This window comes from Ambystoma mexicanum, chromosome 9 (genome assembly GCF_040938575.1).
Source record: "Ambystoma mexicanum isolate Mex_15411 chromosome 9, UKY_AmexF1_1, whole genome shotgun sequence".
Classification (NCBI taxonomy): Eukaryota; Metazoa; Chordata; class Amphibia; order Caudata; family Ambystomatidae; genus Ambystoma; species Ambystoma mexicanum.
Window position 1 is genome coordinate 609,039,602 of NC_090931.1, and position 15,650 is coordinate 609,055,251.

Consider the following 15,650-nt stretch of genomic DNA (forward strand, 5'->3'; position numbering starts at 1 on the left):
CTCTCAAAAACCGGAGGCACCAGCTTTCGGGTGAAAGCGGCTCAACACTGAAACTCTCTCGCTCCCACCTTAAGAGCTACCCAAACATACCCTCACTTCAGGCGCAACTACATCTCCTATGGATCAAGGAAAATGACCTCTAACACCCACCATCTATAATGCTTAACTCCACATCACCCTGTTTCATATAGATAAATCCAACTTTTGATGACACTATGGATACTCCCTCCTGCATCCATGTATATATGACCTGCATTCTTTGTATATTTGACTGCATATCCTGTATATATGTCTCCTTGTACTTTCATGTATATGCCTTATTGTATATTATTGTACAGCAATGTAACCAAGCTGAAAATATCCTTACTGCCTTTTTGCGCCGATACCCTTGGGTCTGGCGCGCATTACAAATATTAAAACAAACAAAACAAAACAAAACAGTGTGATTATTTGGTGGAGATGCGGGGTGCTGGTTTAGCACCTAATACAAGTGAGCCCATCGTGTCGGCCCTCCGACTACCCCGACCAGCACAGACATCTGACCGTGACAGGGTTGGAGTGGGGCATAAATTCAGCTTGAGCACCCATTAAAAATTGTTCCACACTCGCAAAGGACAATTCGTTCACTTTGCGGCAGACTGTTTGGCAAATTGTGCATTTTAAAGAATATGTGTTCTTGTACACTTGCCCAAACTAAGGGCTGGGCAGTGAATACATTAATCAAACCGGCCCACTTTGGCCAAAAGACGGGCCCACTTCGACCAGAAAAGCTGGCCCACACTAGCATGTTGGGCCTCCACTTCGGCACTGCCCTATTGACTTATGGGCCAGTCCAAGCCTGGACCCGGCCACCGCCCCATGCCCACCTTGATCCAAAACTCACCCACTGCCAAACTCACCCACTTGCTAAGCATCTCGTTGGGGGTCATCTGGGGATCACTTTAAAGAGAGTGGAGTGGAAAATCAGAGCGTAAAAGTGCTTCTAGGCTTTCATTTTCCCCTCCAGCTCATTTTCCTGCTGTCCTGAGGCATAGGAGGGCAGAAAAGACGAGATGGAGCGTCCGCTTTGCTTTCTTCCTCCGCCTCCGGAGAGCACTTGGATTTACGCCTGCATGAGATTTCCATGCAGTCAGATTCCATTCCTCCTGCAAAGCGTATGTTTTACATCTCTCGAGACGGAGGGGAAAACTGAAGAGTAAAGGCGATTTTAACTCGTGTTACTCTTTAATTTTACTCTCCTCTTTTGAGAGTGATGAACATTGCAAGCAAAGGCCCTTTATCTCTTCAGTGGACGTGCAACTCTTGGGCGTAGTTACCGTGGGGCTCATTTTCGAGTCCACTGGGGCGTAAAGAGAGGCGCTACGCCTGCCTCAGCGCCTCCATTTGCGCTCCAGGGGATTTTCATTGTTTTTGAAGGCGGGGAGGAAGGGGTCGTAACTGGAAGTATGTTTCCGCCTCTCGTTTGCCCTCCGCCTTAAAAAACAACTAGGTTTCAGGGCAACATGAGATTTTGACGCTGGAGTGAAACCAATGACTTCCTATGGAAACTGCCGACTTTATCCACCAGCTAAAAGCAGGCGGGTTACCTAGGAAATCATTTTAAACGCCATGGCAGACGGTGTTTACTCTATTTGCACTGCAGTGCAAATGATGAAAATTTCCCAGCGGGATCTGTTTGCACATGAGTGCAAACGTGGGCTGTCCCATCAGTGTTCTCATCTGAGAAGCCCTGGGAAGATAGGAGTATACCTTGCCCAGGTGCAGACTCAAAGAAGTCAGGGGGATGCTGGTTTGGACAGTACACTGAAATGGCAAGGGTGATGGGTTTTAATGCAGAAGCGAATGCCTTTGTCATAGTTATTGTAATGAATGTTCTTATTGAGCGCAGACCTAGCTTCGGGAAGCAACTGAGCACTTTACAATCATAGGGGGAAGAACAAGGTTAAGGAGCAGAGAAACAAGACAGTGGGGATCTAACAACAAGGGAGGGGGTGCAATTGTGAGCAATGGATCTACAAGTAACCAGGGGAGGAAACCGTGGGGATCACATCACTCAGTCTCGGGGATGGTGGGGAGTGAGGAGTGGATGACCGAGGTAGTAGAGAGGAGCCATTCCTTGAAGAGGAGGGTCTTGATCTCCTTCCTGAACTGTGGAAACAAGGAGGCGAGTCGGGTGTTGATGAGGAGGAGGTTTCAGAGTCTAAGGGCGTAGGCAGAGAAGGCCTTTCATCTGTTTCTTTCCTTCCTGCTCCGGCAGAGTTCAGGTTTGCACATGTCCTTCATTCTGGTGGATTGCAGGACTCAGGAGATGCTGAGTTTTCCAGTGAGGTAGCTTGGGGACTTCAGGGTGGCAATCTTGTAGATGATACAGCAGGATTTGAAGATGATACGGGCTTGCAGAGGGAGCCAGTGCAGTTTGATGAGGGTCAGGGTGATGTGGTCGAATTTGCGGAGTCCTTTTATGAATCGTTCTGCAGCATGCCGGACACATCTCAGGGGAGCCAGACTAGTCGCCGGAGGTCCTTCCAGGAGGTCACTGCCATCCAGGTGGGAGATGACCAAGGATGGGAGAGCAGATCTGAAGTGGTTTTCTGGTATGAAGGGCTTGATTTTCTGCCGGAGAGAAAGTTGGAACCAAGCCGGACAGGACAACATGTGAAAGGAGGGGCTGATACACAGCTGAAAGTTCAGAAAAGGTGAGATTTAAAGGCGTAGGCTAAGGGGGGACTGACAATTCATGTTGTGATGTGCTGTTATAACTGTGGGAAATACACACCAGGGACCTTTCTGGTTTAGGCCTTGTGTTTTAAGGATCCAAGCTACAATTTAATTATCTCTGGCACAGAGGCAGTTAACTCAGTGCTGTCCAAAATGTCTGCAAATAGTTTTCTGCATTTGGACCTATCTGAAGATTCGTTAACCTGCTAGAGTTTGTTCCATGGCAGCTACCGTGAAATTTAAAAAGTTGGTGTCGCTAACACCGCGCTACGGCCACTATAGAGCTAATGCTGACTACTGAGGATGGTTCCGAGAGAGAGAGAAGAGTAAGCTAGGCCATTCTTTGCGCTGCCATGCAATGTTAATTACTGAGTAAAATGATGCACACTTTTGCAACGCAGCATTAACAACATCTGCAAACTTCTGTAGACTAGATGTTAAGGTTGCAATATATCAATATGCCGCATCTCATTGAATAAATCAATTTCATTTTTCAGCTTGAATGAAAATAGTGCACACGCAGAATAGCACGGGCATTTATGTGTGAAAGTGCGTCGGCCACTGCCCCCCTACTCTTCTCAGTAACTAAGCCCTCTTTTTATTTCAGTGGGGCTCATTTTTTAAGTCTCGGGAGGGTGAATGAAGGTGCAAAAGACGGTCGTAAAGGGGTTACGCCTGCCTTAACATCTCCATTCACGGTCTGGGGCATTTTCATCGTTTTTGAAGGCGGAGGGCAGGAGTGGAACGGGTGCTACGTTTCTGCCACCATTACACCTTCCACCTTCTAAACAACTTGGTTTTTACGCCAGCATGAGATTTTCCATGGGAACCACTTGCTTTTTACACCAGCAAAAAGCAGGCGGATTATATAGGAAATAATTGTCAACGCTGCCTTCCATGCGTACATGGCAGGCAGCGTTTAGTCATTTTGCATTGCAGAGTGCAAAAGAGTGGCGTAAAGACGCTTCCACCGTCACTTCACACTTCTCTTTGGCATTCCGTAGTGCAAATTGCAATTGCCATAAGTGAAAACATAAGCAATGTCCTCATTATTAAAATGAGCTCCAGTATGTTTTGAGGAGGCGCATTAAATATTCTACTTGTAAACAGTGACCGGATCGCTGCTGTGAAGGGCGCTGTTTAAAAGTATGCTATTACAAACCCATCCTGAAACTTTAGATCTAGTGAGTGGACAGCCATGGAATGCTTGAAGTGTTTTAAGGTGAGTCTATGCACAAATGTAAGCCTACAAACATCTCTCAACGAAATAACTTGGGATGTGCTTTAAAACATCGGCAGAGGAGCAAGGAGGATAGCTCAGGGGCAACGTGCTCGCCTTGGAAGCAAGACGACACGGAGCAACACAGAATCCATCCCCGGGTCCGCGCTTAGAAACCTCTGGGTATTAAGCGCGTTATAAATAACCTTTCATATCATATCATATCAAGGATGAAGCACTCATTGTCACAAGGATTAAGGCCCACGGCAATGGACATCTGTTGGAGTTAACACACACCTGCGGAAGATAAGGGCAACGTTGCATCTATGGAAAAGTCAGTGATATGCAGATAGAGTTCCCTAGGAGTCCAGTCTCCCACAATGATATAGCCATCCATACGGGGTTCTGAGCAGGTCTCAGGCTTCTAGACAGCCTGGTCAAGGAGACGGCTCACAGAGGAAACACAGGCCAAAGCCCATCCTTATTTGAGCGTGACCTTAGATCGACCCCGTTACCTCTGGAACCTGGCGTATCATAGAGAATGAGAAGAGAGGATGTGAGTCTTTCCTCTCAACATGGCACTGACAAAGCTCAACACAGCTTGGCTAGGGTGAGTCCACGCAGCTCACCGTAAGGTTAGGAGAGACCCCCACATTGCCATTTGCTGCTTGAAGGCCACAGCCTTGTATCTTAGTGTTCCCCTATTTTTCAGGCAGGGAACCCACAGAATATGAGAGCCTTTAGTAACTGCAACATAGGGTCATTGTGCAACAGAGGGTAGCATCTCACCAGAGGACCCAAGCATTGTCATTACCTAAAAAGTAGACATCTCCTTCAAGATGGAGACCTGACGTAACAACCAGAAACGATAATCAAACAGTGAAGCCCTCATCCCTCCCAATAAACATTGTTTTCGATTTATGACACAACAATTTCACAAGTTAGCGTCATCCTAGATATTTAAGATCTGGCTTCTGCATGCCACTCACCTCCTCCGTTCTGGTAACAGATGTATGGAAACCGCCAAACATTGCCAAGGTCCACGGCATACCCAATGACCGAGAGGAGAAAGTCCATCTTTTTGCTCCATGTCTCCCGCTCTTCCAGCTCCATGAGCTGCTGGGTTTGGATCCCACTGGAGGTGAGGGTTGTGGTAGTGGGCACAGCGATAGTGCCCTGGGAGTCCTCCCGATCCCCTGTCCCGCCACACGGAACAGTGCTCTGAACGGCTGAGTAACCATTGGAGATGCGACCTGGCTCCCCTTTCTCTCCAGGAGAGGGGTGCACCTTGTTGAGGTCATCTGGAAGACGCAGGGAGCTTTTGGGGTTCTTGGCCAGGAGCCCATTCCCCTTGCAGTCTGCCCCACCCTTGCAAGTGAGTGGTTCGGTCTCTGAGTTTAGAGTTTGGGTCTCTCGGGTGGAAGGCTCCTTTTCCATTTTCCAGACTAGGATGGGCGATTTTCGCTGTCCATTTGCAGGAGTGATTTTGTGGCTCCTTGGCACTCTGGACGAGGGTTTCAATGTCTCCAGATCATTCTCTGTGCCACAGCGATGAGGAGGGCTTGATTCGCTCGTCGAAGCATGGACAACTTCCACAAAGCTTCAAATAACAATACAGGAAATGAATTATGATTTGGTTTATTCATTCATATGTTTATTTGTGGTTCGTATCATTTGTAAAATTTTACTTTGAGAGGATTAAGAAAAAAGGAAGAGGTTGGTCAGAGATACAGGCAGACAGAAGAGAAATGGGTGAATTGCAGAGAGAGCAGAATTTCTCTCGGTGGATATTTGGATGACACTGATATGGGAAGTAGATGTGTAGATCAAAGAAACATATAAAGTACTGCAAAACACAGAAACACAGATGCAGTAAGCAAATAGAGTGCATAGAAGTTTTTTTTAAAAGAAAGAGGGATAAGAAATAGAGACAGTTTATCAGAAAAAAGATACACAAAAGGGGACAAACAGCCAGAAGAGGCAGACAGAATGAAGATTGAGGGGATCGACATGACGGACAAGCATCAGAAATTAACAAACAGAAGACATTGATAAAAGAGATAGAACAGATAAAAGAGATAGATAAAAAGGCAGACAAAACAGATGTCATGAGAAGATTTAAAGAGAAGAGCACAACAGGTGTACTAGGTCAAAATATGAAATACAAGATACAGAACAATAAAAGAAACAGATACAAAATGAAAAGACGCCGGTAAATGACAGAGGTAGAATGAAGTAAAATAAAGGAATAGAAAAAATAGAAAATACAGCAAGTAAATATGGTCATCATCGGTCCAACAATATTATAAATCAAAAATCCAATCAGTGCTACTTTATTTGAAAAACTCCCAATCAGCTCTGAATCCGAGCTGCAAATCTCTGAGTGAATGAGGCACAATACTCATGAATACAGTTTTGCCCTCTAAAACATTTTATTCCCGTTTAGTAGCCAAGATCATTTAGGAACAAGCAGATACCTTTCATTCTATGATCTTATTCATTTTAAAAGCCTCAGTCTCGTTTCCTCGTTTTTGAGGAGTTCTGGGTCTATGCAAATCACCCGAAAAAAACAGATCTCATTTCAAGTGGTCATTTTACAAGCCTAACCTTGAAATCATCCATGGGCAACAACAAGGGGATCCCAAACGTTAATCAAAAGAAAAGTACAACTGATTGGTCTTGGCTTTTGGCGACTATTTGTAAGAACATTCTTCCCATAGAGAGTCAAACAGGTCTTCAGCTGGCGGCCTTTAAAGATCTGAACATGGAATAACTGTGGCTATAAGAACATCACAGATGGCTGACCGCAAATCTCCTACGTGTGGCCACGGCATTTATATTCTTCAAGAAACTATGATATCTTCCTCTTTGGCTCTTTATGGGTATCGGGGTCTGTCACAATAAGCCAATAGTGGTACTTCTGGGTGTCCATATGGGGGTTAGCATATGACCATATGGGGGTCATCTCATTAATGATTAAAGCATATTCCTTACACTCTACAACCAACAATCTCCTTGCTGTTGCGATAGAATTCTTAGAGTGGAAACATGAATGGTGAATAATCAATCTGTACTGGAAACCCAAGAAGAGCAAACTCTGTGATGTTCAATTAGCTCTGGGGAATGTGACTGCGACTCGGTTGGGAAAAGGTCATGAAGATAACATACTGGTGTCTTGAGATTTTCATTTGGCATGTGCAGTTGGGTTGCATGATCAAGTATTGTTAAGTTGTATTGGGAAATTTGCATATCAGTCTTTGTCCCGCCCTCATGGGCAGTCCAGCACTGAAATGCTATGGCAATTCCTCTCTGAACAAGAGTACCAACAGCAACCCCATACACGTGTTTCAGCCTTGTTGGGCCTCATCAGTGAGGTGGAGCTGTGCCTCTCTGAGCAAAATGAGCAAGGGGTCCACGTCTGGATGACCCTAGGAAACCTAGGGTGACTAAACCTAAGGCCCTTAAATAATCAAAACATTTTCCATAGGCGCCCCTCTGCGACCTGTTATTTTGGAAGGTACACCTGAGCCGAAACTATTGCATTAGAGCACAGATAGGGATAAATGGCATATGTGGAGGGACACACAGCTTGTAGATGCTGTTTGGCTATTTGCACATCCATTGACTGCCCGTGAGCATGCTAATCCCTATGGCCGTTCCCACCCAGTTCCTGCCCCTACCCCCGCCCAAAACACCTTCTCATGGGAACTCTTTGAGCTTGCTTTAATGAAGCCTTTGCCATCAAACTATGCATTTGAAGTGCCTGCCAGTGTTTTTTCAAAGCAGTCTTATGAGAGTGAGTTAATGGCTTAATTGGAGTTGGAAACCCACTACTGGTGTAAACAAAATGCCTTACCAGGTCTGCCTTCAGCCACTCGATTTATAAGCACTCTCTGTGTCCTTCACTGAACTCCTGCTAAAAACAAGCATTGGGAAAGCCAACAGTTTTGGCTTGTGTATAAGTATTAGGCATTTTCCAGGTACTGCTATTAGATGCCCAGGTACTCGCACCATTTTGCACCCCCTATCATCAATGGTCAGTCAATACCACTACGGTTGTGCATGTCAAGAGCCTTTCCCATGCCTACACAAAAGCTCGAACTGTTGGCGTTGCCAATGCTTGTTAAAAGTCGGTCTAGAGCCAGTGACGGGGGACTATCTATTAAGGAGAGGGCCTGCAACTGGAGGTGCAGGGATTGGAACGACTGAAAGGTATATTGGGCCTTAAGGATGGTGGGTAATGCAGGAAGGTGTTGGGGTAGGTTGATTCGTTTGGTAATGTTTTTGATTATTGATTTCAGTTTATTTACAAGGTATTGGGAGTAGTGATAGCAGGAGTCAGGAACTTTGGCTCTGCAGACAATGCTAATGGTGATCGAATTGAAATGAAAGGAATAGATTCCTGGAATGGCATATTAATGCAACAGTTATTTAGTGCCTAGCTGACGTTATGTCTTTGAAGCGCTGTGGGTTGCCTGGGAAATCTGTAGACCCTAGTTTGAACATTACATTATAAGTCTGAATTCTAGTGAAGTTCAGATTAGTATTTATACTATATCTTCAACAGACAAACTTTATAGCAAATCATGCTTGTTTGTTTGTTTTTTTGTTTATAGTGACAGATTTATTCACACGCTGCAAAATAATTGATGAGCCGAAATTAATTACTGGAGAATATTATTCCACACACTTGTGAAGTTGAAATAAGGTTAATGGCGAAATCCCCCCCCCCCCAAGCACATTTTTTAAGATATAGAATGACTGTACCAGGTCCCCTAGGGGGTTATTATTATATGTGTAGGTTTTAGCGTTTGGTGCACAGGGCCCTGTGCATGAAGCCATGTATGAACGTGTCTTGATACCCATTGTATAAAGTGTCTTGATGACACACTGACAAAAAGACCAGTTCTTTAACATCCAGAAACACGATTTAGTGTTGACGCCCTATGTGAAAATCCACACATGGATGGAATTTAAATTGTCACTTGTGTTACTAACATCACAAAAGACTGAATTAATAGCTTAGCCTTCCGTATGTGTATGATGTGTTCACACACTTTTTGTTTCCTTCAAAACGCAATGAAATTACATCTCCTTCAATTGGTTTTTACTGATTTTTTAAATTGATGTGAATATGTATACTAATTAAAATATGTTTTTCTATCAGATCTGGTTCATGACTATATATATGTTTGTCGATAGCCTTTAGGTGCTACTTGGGTTGTGATTTACCTACCGCCTTGTGTGTTTGGAAGCAGGGTAGCTAATTGTGGAACCCTTTTTGTACCTTCTACAGGTCAGGGAAATAGCAATTGCTTTGGCCGAATAGCACTGTAATAGCTTTAATAGTTATGTGCTGGGTAGGGAGTGCTGTGTGTTTGGCTATATCAGTGAATTGATTGCTGGCATGAAAACCAAATGTACGTTGTGGGACTCTGGCAGCTATTGTGGGAATTCTGTCCTAAAAAGGTGGAGTGGGCAAAGTGAGTTGGGATGCGATTATCGATCCCGTAGCAACTGATTACAGCGATGGGCTCTGAAATCACATGATAAACTGTACATAACGTTGCCGGCAAAAAGAATTAGGAGCAACCGCCTTGGCAGAGAGGACTAGCCCTACACATTATCCTTAACAGTTGTTGGGTATTTGGCGAAAATACTGTGGGCCCGATTCATGGAATTTTTGCACAGTTCAAAGTGACTTTGCACTGCCGACACAAACCCTGATTCAAGTGTATTGTTGCAGTGCAAAGTCAGTCGAAAGCCATTTTTGCAGTACAAAATGGGCCTCATTACATGGTAGGCAGTGGAGCAAGATGCTATTAGCACCTTGGTCCATGCCGGTAAAATACCGGCACCGCCTTGGTGGAAAGGGGAATTACCGCCCTATTCCAAGGTTGGCGGGGCGGTAATTCCCCCTTCCACCATTGTCCTTCCCCATTCCCATTTTTGCCCCATAGGGCATAATGGGAATGGGGAAGGTGCTAATTACGGTACCGCAAATTTGCGGTACCGTAATTAGCATCAAGGTCCTTTAGCGTGTTGGTTTTTAACGCCTTCTAAAGGCAGGCGTTAAAGTACCAACCCTCTAAGGGACCTCGTAGTAAGGCGGTAAGGGTTAACGGTCACCGGTACCGGTCACCATTACCGGTGACCGTTAACCCTTACCGCCTACCGTGTAATGAGGCCCATTTGCACTGACTTCACAGAGTTGTACTCTTGCCTTAGAGCGCAGACTCTGCACAGCTCAGGCTTCCTGTACAGGGGGATTTGTGTGTCACATGACTGTCACCAGGTAGGTGATGACACATTTGTAGTTTGTAAAATTCTTTAAGCCACAGTGAGGCCACCTGTGTTTTGTACGCTGAGAAGATAGCGTTTAGGCTGCTGTATGAGCTGCCCCTGTTACTGACACAGCTGGAGGACAATGACTTGATGTACGTTAAGGGCAATGGAAGGGGCTATTCTAATACCGGACATGGGGGCGGGGTGCAGTTGCTACTGTTGCCAGGCAGAATGTGGAGGGTTCCAGGAATATATGGTCATCAACAGAGAGAGGAAGGAGCTTAACAGAGAACTCACAATGGAGGTCATTTTACTCAAATCATCAATTGCCCGGAGGGCACCTATTATTCAAACAGGTTCCCTCCCAGCAATTTTCATCATTTTCGCTGCACAGTGCAAATGAGAAGTGTAAAGAGGCGGCCAAAGACTCTTTACACTTCTGTTTTGCATTCCGCAAAGCAAAAAGGGAAAACGCTGCCTTACCATGCTCGCATGGCAGGTGGCGTTTACAATGATTTCCTATGGAAAGCGCCTGCTTTTTGCTGGTGGAAAAAGAAGGCGGTTTTCATGGGAAATCATTGGTTTTGAAGGTGGATGGCAAACAGGGGGCGGAAAAGTAACGCCCGCTCCGCCCTCGCCCTCCATCTGCAAAAACAATGAAACTCCCCCGGTCCCTGGTGCGTTAATGGAGGCTTTAAGACAGGCATAACGGGATTACGCCTGTGGTTAGCGCCTCCATTTATGCTCTGGGGACATCCAAAATGAGCCCCAATGTGTCTTTCGCAGCTGTTACGAAGTGAAAGAAACACAATGAGATTGTTTCCCCTTTCAGTACCTGATTTTGGGTGTGATTTTTTGACCGGGAAACCACCAGAAGAAATTACTTTTTTACCTTGGGTGGACAGGAAAACAAAGGGGGAGGGGAGGTTAGTAGGTCCAAAAGAGAAATGTTAAACAGGAAGGCTTAAGATGGCTGACAGACATGATGGGGACTGTGGGCCATGACGGTAGGAAAGAAGGCCACGCAGGGGCCGGGTCAGGAAAAAAGGGTCACAATGGAGCTAAGAGGCCGGAAGAAATGGCAGGAACAAAATACCTGGGGGTGGGGGGAGGTCTTTGATCGGGGGTGGATGGACTGGGAGGGGGGGCTTTGATCAGAATAATAAGGAAGGCTTGTGGGTAGTTCTTAGATAGACAAGGTGCTACAGATGTTTCACTTAATTAAAAAGTGGTCTCGAGAGCTGTAGAGTGTATGAAAAAGGGGCCAAAGTGCTGATTCTGTGACTTTGAAACTCCCCAAAACTAAACTTGACCTTTTAAAAAAAATGCAATAAAAAACATGTGTGGCGCGTGTGTTATGCCACTCGCTAGCCATGAAGCAATCTGCCGAGAATCACACCATTTTGGTCAAGCAGGGAAGCTCGGATTGGAATGTAGGTCTTCGGGTTCCAGTCAGCAACTTAACCACTAACCACATCCTCACCCTTCAGCCATTGTTTTCCTAGGCAACAGAGTACACGGATGGAACTAAACCACAGTGTCTTTGCTTGCCTTCGAGAGCATCTGTAGACAGTGGCTTTCGAAGTCCGAACGTTCGTTCGCGGTGCTTTCACAAAAAGAGGCTAAATTCGGAACCCAGTTCTGCCATGGCGAGGCACGATTCAGTATTTGTTCCTTTCCGTAAGAACAACATGTCCTTGATTTTAGCAGCTCAGGGCAGACGGTGACTGCAAATATTAGCCTGGTTAATAAACCCAGGAGGAGGTTTGTGTGCTGATTCGAGGAGGGAGGGCACGTTGGATAGGTGCCAACCTGTCGGAAGAGTGGTTGTGCAAATAATTTTAGGGTGGGGGCAAAGTGTTTGTCCCCCATCCCCGATTTACGGGGCACAGCATTTTGTCCCCCTCATTTGGCAGAGGCCCCTTTCCTTTAGATGTCTTGCCCCCCCCCCCAACATTATCTGCTAAATTACTCCACTGAGGCTGGTGCACGTGTGTGGTGAGCAGTGAGGACCCAGGGGGCTGGCTGCTGATACCTTGGCCTGTTAATCCCACTTGTTTGTCCAGGGCTGTTGCCACAACCTTCACCTGCTAGGTGCAGCCAAAGGACAGGCTGGGAGAGTATGTATTCCCTGTAACACAGTCATTGCATATTGCAGAATCAGGGCTTTCCCGGAAAGTTTTTGGCCACATTCCAAGAGACCCTTACATACCGTCAAAAGACCCTAACAATGCCACCAACCGCTCCTCATAGAGCCCTCCCAGGAGACTCAAGGCGCTAAATGCATTATAGATGACAAGCAACGTAGTAGAATATTTGTCCTGGTAACTTTTTTATGCCACTTACATGTAATTGTTGTGTAGTGTGGGGAGGTTGCTACTGGGTTTGTGTAGCATGTGTGGGCATGTGGGTGGGTTGTGGACATCAGACCTGCATAGTCTCCGGGTTTATCCCAGAGGCTCTAGGTTTTAATGCTCTTCTCTGGGTCTCTGGGGAAGATCGTGGCGTCTCTGGGATTTGCAGCCGTCCCGGGCAACTCCGCACAAGCCTCCATTTGATTGGCCACAAATAGACTGTTAGTGGCCAATTACATGGAGGTGTGGGCGGGGACACTGTAAATTGAGCAAACCACACCCATATCTGACGTCCAAGTCACCGCACTGCCTAGTGTTTAGCTTTTTTTCCCCCCCAATAGGAGGGAGGGGTCTTGCAAAAATGTGGGCAGGGCATCAGGTGCCAGGAATATCTGGGTTTTTGCTGTTAAAATGTAGGCAGGTCCAGCAGGCATGTTATGAGGCACGAGCATAGGTGTCCCTCGGGGAGGCAGAGTTAGGGTGACCAGATTTAAAAAGTAGAAAACCGGGACAGGGCAACTAACATAAAAGTAGGACTAACTCTTGAAAGTGGCTGTCAAGGCCCTACACTTCAGTAGCGGTTGGAGGAGAAGGGGGTTTAAGTGTCACTGTTCAAATAAACACATATCATAATTAATTTATCACAAACTAACACTCTCTTAAGCTGTAAAATGCAGCATTTCTTCTGTGTGAGATTGTGCGTTCATGCCTATCAGCTATGAAGACGGACTACCAAAAACCTGGACCACTGCAGTTTCCAATGGAAACATAATCTTGAGAAAGGGGGACAGAGCACCAAAAACCAGGACTGTCCCGGCAAAACCGGGACATCTGTTCACCCTAGGCAGAGTGGTTCAATTTCCCTCACTATTTGCCGCTTTGCCCCCCCCCAGGACCCTTTGGTTGGAGCTTACCCTCCCTCCCCCAGCTCTATGAAGGCATGATTTAAGTTGCTCCTTCGCCAGCTATCACATGTCCAGTCTCTTGGCTTGCTTAGCCTGCCTTTTCATCTGGCATGAAGCAGACACCATGGGAATGAATTGCCATGATTATGAATAGGGCAGGAGCCCTCCATGTTAAAAGCAGACTTCCCAGTTTCTGGCCACACAATTAACTATAAGCCTTGCTTACAATTTAACATGAAGCAACCCTTAAGGGACGTTGAAAGTGAAACACGTTGCTTTTACGTAAAGCTACTAGTTGATTTTTTTAATCTTGGTGTTTTTCGTGTCAATTCGTCAACGTACCCCGCCATTTGTGTGACCCTTCCTTTTAGTATTGTATTGCATGGTGTTCTTCCGAGGTTGATACTGGTGTGTCAAACTGGTCCATCGAAATGAAATGTTTCTATTAACCTGGCAGTAGTTATTAGGAAACTAAACTGCGGGCTCCTGCTTGCCAATGTTTGATTGTCCTTATGGGGCAGCAGCCTTGCTCTGAACATGAGCAAGCAACCAGCCCAATCCCTGCCCGGGTCAAACGGTGCATTTTAAAGCACGTATGTTTTATAACAAATTGCAAAAAGCAATAGGATTTACAGGCCACTTTAAAAACAGGTCAGAAACAGTCATTAAACCTCGTGAGCTATTTAAGCTGCTTTCTGCTTATGGGCGTGTCAACATCGATGTGGCTCCCCTGATTGTGCTCAAGTGGATGCATTACCAACAGTGCAGTTCATATAAATAACAAAATAATGCAATTAGAGCAGCACTTGACATACCCAAACACGAACATATCTCATCAACAGACGCAACATCCACTGGCTCCCATTATGAGACAGAATTAAATTCAAAGTCCTCTCGCTGATGCACAAATGCCTCTTGAACAATGCCCCAGCATACCTCAGCAATCAAATCGTCAAAACCCAATCCAACACACCTACTCGGTCCTCCTACACTAGCCTAATCGCTACACTGAGATTTAGGAGACAGAAAGCTGGTGGATCTGGTGTCCCACTGATTGCTGCCAAACTCTGGGACATCTTGCCACCATCTCTGAGAACAGACACATCCTTATGGTTCTGGTAAGATAGCTCAGTAGGTTGAGCGCTCGCTGCTGCGATCTGAGCGTGATCTGCAGGTCGCAGGTTCGAATTCCGGCAAGGCCGACTCAGCCTTTCATCCTTCCGAGGTCGATAAATGAGTACCAATTTCGGTTGGGTGATATTGTATGTAAATATGTGCTCTGTAAAGCGCTTTGGATTAAGGCGCTATATAAATAACACATCATCATTATCATTATGGTCTTTTTTCGCAAAAGCCTTAAAACTCTGTTGTTCAAACAAGATGCCTGTTAGTCTTGAAACAAACTCAGAGTTAGACTTTCTGTGCAATTTGCGTAAATGGTGTAAACAGTGCAAAACCGTTAACAATGTATGATTATGTCCGGCACTGTATACTGTATGATACGAATGTAAGATAAGATGGTAACTCTCATGCTTGTACTGTACCTTGCCTTGTAACCTTTCAATGATTACGTTGAAATTCATGCCTGTAACCAATTTCGTAAGATTGAGCGCCTAGATACCTCTGGGTTTTGTGCGCTATATAAATGTTCAAAGAAATAAATAACTTTAAAACAAGCAGCATTTCTCTTCCAGGCACACAGACACTGTGCACGTGTAGGAGGTATCATCAAGCTGGAAACGGTTGCCTACGTGGGCAAAGTGAGACTCCCGCTGTGCACAATGCTTAAAAACTAAGGGAGGGCAATTGCCTCCTTTCCGCCCCTTTCCTCTGTGCCTCCCTGCTGTTAAATAGTTTCAAATAACGAAGAAGGGTTTGTTAAGGATTGCCTCTTAAAAGCACTGCCCGAGTACTTTATGGAAAACCTTTGAACAAGTCCTGTTAGACTTGTAGTATGTGTGCTTGGACTGAGGTGCATTTCGAGGGACATTCGAGTTACCTGACAAAGGGGAAGAGTGGGGGTGACTGCAAACTGTCCATTTATTTTGTTATGTAGTTATTCATTCATTGACTTAAAGGTACAGGAACAAACGATGATAACATTTGGTCAAAGAAAAACACACAGCAATAGACGTTTTATAACCAAATGCACTTGGGAGTGTTTTTTTG

At 45.5% G+C, this 15,650-nt stretch overlaps 1 protein-coding gene across 4 annotated transcripts in view; it reads right to left on the reverse strand.

The window, feature by feature from the left end:
- The window catches only part of SLC6A4 (solute carrier family 6 member 4), a 438,254-nt gene that overhangs the window by 288,435 nt on the left and 134,169 nt on the right, over positions 1-15,650 (reverse strand). For all 4 annotated transcript variants that reach the window (XM_069615255.1, XM_069615253.1, XM_069615254.1 and 1 more), the window contains exon 2: positions 4,927-5,537. In XM_069615255.1, coding sequence (XP_069471356.1) covers positions 4,927-5,374 — 448 coding nt within the window. In that variant the 5' untranslated portion in view covers positions 5,375-5,537. The remainder of the gene's footprint in view (positions 1-4,926; positions 5,538-15,650) is intronic.